General features: G+C 42.8%; 1 protein-coding gene across 2 annotated transcripts in view; it reads right to left on the bottom strand.

Moving 5' to 3' along the window:
• Positions 1-10,448, bottom strand: part of LOC122562507 (neuronal acetylcholine receptor subunit beta-4-like) — a 54,402-nt gene that overhangs the window by 30,829 nt on the left and 13,125 nt on the right. Inside the window, exons 3-4 of one of the 2 annotated variants that reach the window (XM_043715358.2) lie at positions 7,860-7,904; positions 1,131-1,240 (exon numbers count right to left, since the gene is read on the bottom strand). In XM_043715358.2, coding sequence (XP_043571293.2) covers positions 1,131-1,240; positions 7,860-7,904 — 155 coding nt within the window. The remainder of the gene's footprint in view (positions 1-1,130; positions 1,241-7,859; positions 7,905-10,448) is intronic. The other variant, XM_043715367.2, reaches the window with a different exon arrangement.

Below are 10,448 nucleotides of genomic sequence, written 5' to 3'. Positions count from 1 at the left end.
ACCCATCTTGTTCACTACTGTTGTATTAGGAAAGGACAGCAGCCATTTCATCTAGTCTGGCAGACATGTATTTCCAGGGCCTAAAGAATGCTGCTTATTCTTAACTGCCCACTGAAATGGCATGGAGAGTCAATTAGGGATGGGCATCAAATGCCAACCTTGTTAGAAGTGCCAACATCCCTTGCAAGAATGAACAAAAGAATTCTGAACTCAAAAGGCATCTTGAAGGTATCACTTTTCCTTGAACCTGCTACTCTTGCCCTTCTGGTTAGTAGAGGTCAGTGGTTTCAGAGTACATTTGAAGGAACTTTGGCAAGTTGCTTGTGAGCACTGCAGGTATGTTGCATTGATGATGGAGGAAGGGAATCCTTAAGGTGAATTTTAAGATCCATCAGCATTAGAACTTGGGATAACAAGTCAAGTCTAAATTGTAATCTGAAAAATCCTGAGGTACACTTCCAGAAAATAGCATTCCCCACTGGGAGAGAGTAAAATATGTGACTCTTCAGAGCCACTGGATTGATAAAGCACAGAAGCTCTTATCTGGTGCCAATCTTCTGCATTTTCCCCAATTTCTATTCAAATAATCATCCAATGCCCTCTTGAATGCCTCAATTCACGCAACTTCAAAGATTCTCTGCATTTACAATTACTCTTTTTATAATGTGGAGGTGCCAGTGTTGGACTGGGGTGGATAAAGTTAAAAATTACCCAACACCAGGTTATAATCCAGCAGGTTTATTTGGAAGCAATAGGAAGCTACTGTTATTTTTAACTGTTTTTATGATGAGATATTTTAGTCACCTCTTAAATATATTTTTATAGATAAATTTTAATGAACCTGTTCAGACATGTTATACCTCTAAGACTTGAACCCAAGCCTGCTGGTTCAGAGGTAGGGACCCTACCATTCCTACACAACAGCCCAAAGCTGCTCTTGCTGATGGTTGAACTCACATCCTGAGCATTTCATTCACCTCTATACTGTCACTATAATATCATGAATTTACCAAACTTGCCACTCCAGTCAGACATTTTGCACATTATGGTCTGAGTATAGTACATAATTGCCAGGTAACACAAAAGGGCCATCAAATCAAGAGGGGCAAAATGACAAAATAGTGACTTACTTGTTATATAACACTATATCAGGGAGCCAAAGATGTCGAGAAGATATTCTGAGTTTATCGATCCCTTCATAGTTTGCAGGATCCCATCTTAGTCTATAGTCATTCCATTCCTATTTGAACAATTATACATCATGAATGATTAAAAGGTAAATTTTACATTTTTGTTAAATACCATTATGGCAATAGATCAGGTAGGAGTTCAATAAGAGTGTTTCAATATTGGTCTTTTCAAAGACAGGTGATGAAGCATCTAAACATTTAATTGAAGAATGATGGCCAATGAAAAATCTGCTGTATCAAATTGAATGCGTTAACTATGGTGCAATTCCCATTCTTCAAAAATGAGATTCTTCACATTTTGTCTGTTGCACATGATGTTTAAGGGCAGCACAGTGGTTTGCATTGCTACCTCACAGTACTCTGGATTTGAGTTCAATTCCAGTGGAAAACAATGAGAAATTATGAAACAAAGGGCTGAGTATTGCTCATTTTGGCCAATTTGGAGTTGCATTGCATTTTCTTTTAGACAATTTCTTTGACAGTTTTATCAAACTTGCTACATTAATTACCTACTGTACCCTTATGGCATCTGTCATGTCCAATTTACAATTCCATTTTACCATGCACTGTTCCCAGAGCAACTTTTCACTCAGCCGATATTTGCCCAAAGACCAGCACTCCTTGCATTCACAACATCTTTTAAAGGCTGCTGTACAATAGGACAACTGGAAAGAACCAGGCACATTGAGGTTCAACAGCTGTCAGCTTCACAGTTACCAGGAAAGGATGGCCTTCCACTACTAGAGCCCTCAGGTCCTGTTCTAGCACAGTTCCATCACAGTGTCCTGACACATGTGAAGCCTGCATCTGTATTGTGCCTCACATCCCCAGGAAAAGGATTTGGGAGTGAGAAAACTCTGGGCCTCCTGCACACCCCATACATTGTGAGGGGCCCTGTAGCATCGACTGCTCCCTGAGCTGGGTGCTATTGGCTCAACGGGAGTCTGCTACTGCTCCTGGGCTTGCCATTGACCCTGTTCCTGCTTCAAATGTGAGGACTGCAGATGCAAAGTCTGGATTAGAGTGGTGCTGAAAAAGCACAGCAGGCCAGGCAGCATCCGAGGAGCAGGAAAATCGACATTTCGGGCAAAAGCGCTTCATCAGGAATGAAGGCAGGGAGCCTCAGAGGTGGAGAGATAAATGAGAGGGAGGTGGGCTGGGGAGAAGGTAGCAAAGAGTACAATAGGTGGACAGGGGTGGGGATGATGGCGATAGGTCAGAGAGGAGGGTAGAGCGGATAGGTGGGAAGGAAGATTGGCAGGTCTGGAGGAAGTGGGAGGATTTGAAGGAGAAATTGTTAAGAGTGAGAACCAGTTCAGCCAAACGAATGAGAGTGTCAGTGGAAGGGTATTGTTGGGGATGTCGGGAGAGGAAGAAATGGAGCCATGGGCACTCGCATGGGCCCCAGCTATGCCTGTCTCTTTGTCAGCTACGTAGAATAGTCCATCTTCCGTAGTTACACTGGCACCACTCCCCACCTCTTCCTCTGCTACATTGATGACTGCATCGGCGCCACCTCGTGCTCCCGTGAGGTTGAGCAGTTCATTAACTTCACCAACACATTCCAACCTGACCTCCCCTTCCTGGACCTCTCCATCTCCATCAATGACAACCGACTTGACACTGACATTTTTTACAAGCCTACCGACTCCCATTGCTACCTGGGTTACACCTCTTCCCACCCTACCTCCTGCAAAAATGCTATCCCGTATTCCCAATTCCTCCGCCTCCGCCGTATCTGCTCCCAGGAGGACTAGTTCCACCACAGAACACACCAGATGGCCTCCTTCTTTAAAGATCGCAATTTCCCTTCCCACATGGTTGAAGATGCCCTCCAATACATCTCACCCACATCCCGCACCTCCGCCCTCAAACCCAACCCCTCCAACCATAACAAGGATAGAACCCCCCTGGTCTTCACCTTCCACCATACCAACCTTCACATAAACCGCATATCCACCGACATTTCAGCCACCTCCAAACGGACCTCACCACCAGGGATATATTTCACTCCCCACCCCTTTCACTTTCCGCAAAGACCATTCCCTCTATGACAACCTGGCCAGGTCCACGCCCCCCAACAACCCACCCTCCCATCCTGGCACCTTCCCCTGCCACCGCAGGAATTGCAAAACCTGCGCCCACACCTCCCCCCTTGCCTCCATCCAAGGCCCCAAAGGAGCCTTCCACATCCATCAAAGTTTCACCTGCACATCCACCAATGTCATTTACTGTATCCGTTGCTCCTGATGCGGTCTCCTCCACATTGGCGAGACTGGACGCCTTCTTGCAGAGCGCTTTAGGGAACATCTCCTGGACACCTGCACCAATCAAACCCACCGCCCTGTGGATCAACAGTTCAACTCCCCCTGCCACTCTGCCGAGGGAATGCAGGTCCTGGGTCTCCTCCACTGCCACTCCCTCACCACCCAACGCCTGGAGGAAGAACGCCTCATCTTCCGCCTCGGAACACTTCAACTCCAGGGCATCAATGTGGACTTCACGTTTCCTCATTTCCCCTCCCCCCACCTTACCCCAGTTCCAACCTTCCAGCTCAGCACTGTCCTCATGACCTGTCCTACCTGGCAATCTTCCTTCCCACCTATCTGCTCCACCCTCCTCTCTGACCTATCACTGTCATCCCTACCCCCATCCACCTATTGTACTCTTTGCTACTTTCTCCCCAGCCCCACCCCCCTCCCATTTATCTCTCCACCCCAGAAATCTATGCCTTCATTCCTGATGAAGAGCTTTTGCCTGAAATTTCGATCTTCCTGCTCCTCTGATGCTGCCTGACCTGCTGTGCTTCTCCAGCACCACTCTAGTCCAGACCCTGTTCCTGCTGCATCTGCTTTCATTTTCTCAGGTAGTCAGTCACAGTCACCAACAGTCGAGAGTGTAGTGCTGGAAAAGCACAGCAGGTCAGGCAGCATCTGAGGAGCAGGAGAATTGACGTTTCGGACAAAAGCCCTTCATCAGGAATGACATGTGCCCGAAATGACTATTCTACTGCTCCTCGGATGCTGTCTGACCTGCTGTGCTTTTCCAGCACGACACTTTCGACTCTGAGGTCCACCATCTGCAGTCCTCACTTTCTCCACAGTCACCAACATCCCAACAGTGGGGGGGTCCAGCACTCTCAGAGGAGAAGGCATGAGTTTCTCTGATCTCAGTGGAGTCATCAGTGGCATACCCTGTAGATGAGGCTGAGCACACTTCACCACGTACTGAAACACGCTGCACTCCTCGAATAAGAGACACGTGTCCATCGATGCAGCATTCCCTCTCATTGTCTTACTGGCTATGTGGGCCTCTGACACCCTTGTGTAACAGCAACTTCCAGACCAAAAGTCGTTGCCAAGATCGGTGTACTGATGTCAACTACCAAGTGTAGAACATTGAAGTGGCTGTATGTGTTTACAGCCACACAGCTTCGAGGGAATATTGCTTGGGCGGAACAGTCTAGGGACTGTGCTTGTGAGTAATGTTACTGGGGCTCACTGCCAATAGCAACCTCTCCTCGACTGCACTGAGCACTAAACCTCACCCAGTTTTCGACATGGCCATGCTTAAATTAACGTGCAAGGTCTTTGCTGTACAAGAAGCTGGTACATGCTGTAGGTGTTAACAGCAAGATGTTCCCCATCCCACAGATACCAACTAAGAAGGTGGCTGTGTGTGTGGCTATGCAAAAGACAGCGCTGATAAACTTTGGCTCTGGTTGTAGCGCTAATGCACTAAAAACTATGGCAGGGAAGGCAATGTGAGGCATGAATGCTGTGATCATGAAGATAGATACTAATCGTGTGAGTATTAAGACAGGAAGCAAGGAGCCTTGTAAAACAGCCTTGTCCAATCTGTGAGCTGGATTCTGGCCCCGTATGTAAAATATCCCTAAGTAGCTTTCCAATGCTCAATGCCAATGCATTCTGCAATGAAAAGCAATATCCTGTAGGTTTTGTGCTTTGTGAACAACCTGCCTGGAGAGGTGCCACAATATGTTGGCAGATTCTGGAAGCCAATGTCTGTGGAGAAGGTGCGCATTTGGCTGGTTTCTGGGGACAAAGGGTGCATGTGACTGGTGAAGGTGGTTTCAGAGCCAGCAGCGAGGTGAATTCCTCAGGTCCCTGCTCTTGTTTCCATGTGATTTACCCAATGTCTAGACTTTTGAAAGAATTTGGTAAGATAGAAAGCTGAATATTGAAGAGGTGAATTGTATTGTCAACAAGGCATTTAGCAAGTAACAATCCCCTTAACTGGCAACTTGTTGTTGCCTGGTGACGAGCTCACCACACTACATATGAAAACCATAAAAGATGGAATGAGTTGCTCCCACCATTGAGATAGGCCTCACTGGGCTTCTCATCAAATTCACATCTGATTCACATATCTTGCTACAGCCCATATTGCTTAGACCCCTTCAAGATTCCACCCATAAGGATAAAAAAAAGCTAATTAAATAAATTCCATTTTTAGCTAAATAAAAGAAAATACTGCAGAATAATCAGAATGGAAATTCAACTTTTGAAGAAGTCATATCAGATTCAAAACATTAACTCTGTTTCTCTTTCTATAGGTGGCTGCCAGATTGGCTGCGTTTTTCTCGCACTTTCTGTTATTATTCCATTTCGAGTTGTCTGTTACAATTTAATCTACAGTTGTGCCATCATGTGACTCTTTGTTGACAGTTTGCTGATTGTCATTAACAGGAGCTCCCACTGACTTATATGTTGAAACCTATGCCCAAGCTGCATTGTTGGTAGTGATGTCTTTTGGATGAAATATAAAATCAGGCCTCTCTTGTACTTGTGGGCGGGCACAAAAGATCCCATAACACTACTTTGAAGAAGCATGGGTGAGTATTTCATCGTGCTATGACCAATAACACTCAACTAACACAGCAAAAACAGATGATCACATTGCTGTTTGTGGGAGCTCACTGCATATACATAGGCTGCTGCATTTCCTATATCATAACAGTGACTGCACTTCAAAAGTACTTCACTGGCAGTAAAATGCTTTGGGATGTCCTGTGCATATCAATAGTACTATACAAATAAAAGTCTTTCTTTTCTCTATCACATTCTAGACATCTGCAAAATAAGACACTTAAGACAGAAGCACCTTTCGATAAAAAAATTCTACCATAAATGTAATAAAATAGTACAGTTGTGAATATGACACTCACACACAGTCCATAACAGCCAGTTTTCTGTGTCATATTTGGAGTTAGGTGGTTCAGATTCAAATTCTGTTTAGATAACTTTGAGGAAAGTGGCAAAGATATCGAATGAAATTTGTCTGTCCTACTTCACATTATTGCACAATCTGCAGCATTCCTCTTTCATTATGTACGTTCTCCATCACTACAGATATTTATCATTGTCGATGCATGCTCCCAACCACTTTAATGATCTGATGAAAGACTTTCTTCTGCTTGCTAGATAATGTTACAGAGATGAAACAGGTCATCAATGGGATAATGAGCACTGGTGTCAGAAAATGAAAGTGGGGTCATCTAGGAGACCAGAGTTCTGAAGAGTCTGCTTCAATTTTGGGGAAAGACAATGTTAATGGTCCCAATTTCTGACTAAGGTAAATTTACGACTGGTTCTGAACTGGATTTTGAACAAGGTAACAACAGATGGCAGTGAAAGAGTTAAGAATGGCTTTGGAAAGGTCGGTGTCATTAGCATATATATGGAACCTGATCCCAGAACTTTGGATTATGGTGTCAAGGTACAGTTTAAAGGCTTTAGTAAGGTAAAGTGACAATGGATAAACCTTTAACCAATTTTAGATGGGATATTGATGATGCCGTCGAAGGAGATGCCAGAATGAAAGATGTTTTGGTGAACTAATAACAGCCATTTCCGAGATCTGGCTAAAGGGGAAATGTTTACGATGGATGATGTGGCCCAACATGTGGATGGATGTATAACTCAAGAAGAACAATGAGGGACACTACAATATGATCACACTCCCACTGAATGTAATTTGTGGCCTTGGTTTGAAGGCCATATTCAGAAATAGCATGAGGACAGGGAATGAATGAGAAACAAATTCTGTGTTAGGGCAGATTGGGATCGTGGAGGAAGGATTAGAATGGTGGCCAGGAAGTGGGCCTTCAGTAGAAGTAACTTATAGGAAAAAGTGACAAAGAAGCTGATAAGTTCCTGGCACTTGTTGGATGTTAAGTCAGAGTAAGCAAGAAAGAGTGATTTAAGGAGTTGTTTCTTTGTGGGAAAAGAGGTCACACATCATCTCTACATGTATTTGGAAAAGTGAATATTCAGTCTGTGCTCTTGATGATTCTATATCCTGAAGCAAGAGTCTAAGTTGGCTTCCTTTCAATGCAATTCATTTTAATACAGGTTGTTCTGCTCTAACATGACAGTTGTGTTCCTTTGCAACCTCGTGCTTTGGAAAACCACTATTGAAAATTGCACTGTTATTTGCTTCTTGCATATGAGATTATTATTCAGATGTAGTATGAAGAATATATGTTAACGTAAGCAACAGTCATCTTCTGAACCAAAATACAAGGCCTCATTCAAATAGGTTGATAGAATTCTTAATTAAGTATAGATTCAAATTACACATTTGGCTCATCATGGTTCCAATATTTCAAACGTGTGATTGAGCACATTCAGGATAAATCATACAAACCTGGGTGAGCCAGGCATTTGTTGTCATTATCTGTTCCCTCTCATTCTGGAGAAAAATAAAAATCACATAAAAATATCTTCAGAAATCACTGCAAATCGTACACGCAAAGGCATATTCATGTACATCAGCAAAGTGTTATGATATAATTAAAATTGAAAACATGAGCAAAATATCATTCAACAGATGAATAGACTGTCATCATTTAAAGTGTTACATCAGGAAAACCCCACATCTGTGGTTTCTCTTTGATTTTCACTGTTCCTTTCAGTGCAATACCATTACAATGGCTCTATAAATTGTGGAATTTTAAGCACAAATGACATTCAGTACCAAGAGAGTTACTGCAATCATTTGCATTGGTTTTACAATCATCACATGAGAAGCAGGCCCTATTCATAAAATTTACCACATCCCTAAGGGTGAGTTAATTATCAGTGCAGGTTTAAGCTACTTGTCCTCATTTAATGGACATTGTTCGACTCCCCTCCCACCCCAACCCAACCCCTACAACAGGCTTGCAACTAAAGATGTAAATACACAGCGAACCATGAGTCATGGCTTTGCATCAATGCCTCTTCAGTGGACCTGGCATGTGTTAGACTGGTTTCATTCAAACTGACTCCTCTGGTGCTGTCTTTCCTGCCAAGACAGTTATATTGGCAATGAAATCCAGAATAGAGGGATATCCTGACTCTGAAGTACCCTATTGAGCATGGAATTATCACCAGCTGGACTGGCATGGAGATCATCAAGTATTACATCTTCCAGAGTTGCCACTGAAGAATAACTAGCCCTGCCCATAGAAGCACCATGAATTCCAAAACCAACAGAGGATAAATGACATAGGTTGTGTTCGAGACCTTCTGTGGCCCTTCCAGGTTAGGTTGCCACCTGTTCGACTATGTGAATGGTGGAACTATGAGTATAATATTGGCGTGGGGATGCTGTCACCAACCCATTCCATTGCAAAGTTTGTGCCCTGCAACCTTCCCCCTATCTGGGTTGTCCAATGTCATGACCTGACCCATCTCATGAAGTATTTGACAGAAAAAGGCTAGACTTTCATCACCAGACTTGAGAGAGAAATTAGCTGTGATATCAAGGAGAAGCTCTGCTATGTCACAATGGACTTTGAACAGGAGATGGCTACTGCTGTTTCCTTCTGCTCATTTGAAAAGAACCAAGATCTAACTATGTGATAGACAGGTAATTAGCATTATCAATGAGCAATTCAAACACCTTCTCTCAAACACTTTTCTTCCATCTGGAATTCTATGGTAGACCTGAAATTACATCCAACTCCATCAGAAAGCATGACATTGATATCAGAAAGAATCAATAAACAAACCTTTCTTGTCCAGAGCTACCACTGTGTATCACCGTACTGGAGCTATGGCATGCCAAAGGAGATAACAACTCTCTCTCCAAGAACATGAAAATCTAGATTATTTCCTGACCTCATTGTAAATACTCAGTCTAGACTGAAAGGCCCTATCCTGGCTTTTCTCTCCAGCTTCCAGCAGATGTGAATTAGCAAGCAGGAATATAATAAATCACATTTCATGGTGCAGCTTAATTGCTTCTAAATGGACTGTCATGATGATTGCATGGGATAAACTGGTAGGGCTTTAGTGCTAGTCTCATGGATAAAAATAGAATTGAGAAAATGTTGGTGGTACTTTTGGCAAGAAGCAACCAAGACATACTGCAATGCGTTCAAGGACTAAATTGTACATGTAGTTCTTCCAAATATTAATATAAAGGATCGTATTTTCTAAGTTTCTTAAATTCTTTGCAAAGCCTGCCCAAAAGTGGCGTAAATCCTTAGCTTTGCATAATATTGCCTGGATGTAAATCATTCAACCACAAAAATGTCTTGTTTCATACTTTCCATTTTAAACAGTCAATCCTTTTTGATTTCTGGACGTAAAGACTAATCTTTACATAATCATAAGTGAGGTTTGCATCACCTGTAAAGAAGATAGACCAGTTGAAACCTGCTGATGCCAATTTGTGGCACACTATAAAATAAATAAAGAAGGATACTAATGGACATGTCTAAAAGTTCTGAACTTAAGTTTCCTGCAAAACACAGAAACTGACTCTTGTACTTACATGTAACTAGAAAATATGTATGCATATTTAAACAAAATCACTAATTTAACATTACAGTAGCAGTCACCATAGTCCCACTCTCTCATTAGAAAGACAGATGACAACTAGTGGTGAGTTTCACCTGAGGGTCACCATGCCTCAGGGAAGGAGAGAGGATGAGCAGGCAGGGCTTTCACTGTAAACTCAGTTGGTATAAAAAGCCATGAACATAATGAATCTGATTTCCCCATCAAATCTCAAGGGCAGGGATTGTCAAATATTGATTAAGGAAGTCTCCTGGATGTATTTTAAGAATTCCCCAACTTCCCCAAATCTTTTACACAAATTATCCCAGGTAATCTTACATGTTTTAAGAAGATGACATCTCATTTTTTCAACTGCGAGGATCGAGAAGTTGAATGCATTTTTTTTTCTCCCTCAAGGCAACCCTATCATCTCAGAAATCAATTTCAATGCAGCAACTTTAAGTTAAAG

This window comes from Chiloscyllium plagiosum, unplaced genomic scaffold, assembly GCF_037043375.1.
Source record: "Chiloscyllium plagiosum isolate Xiang-an unplaced genomic scaffold, Cpla_swu_hap1 HiC_scaffold_2, whole genome shotgun sequence".
NCBI classification, from domain to species: Eukaryota; Metazoa; Chordata; class Chondrichthyes; order Orectolobiformes; family Hemiscylliidae; genus Chiloscyllium; species Chiloscyllium plagiosum.
This window is presented reverse-complemented; position numbering and strand designations above follow the sequence as displayed.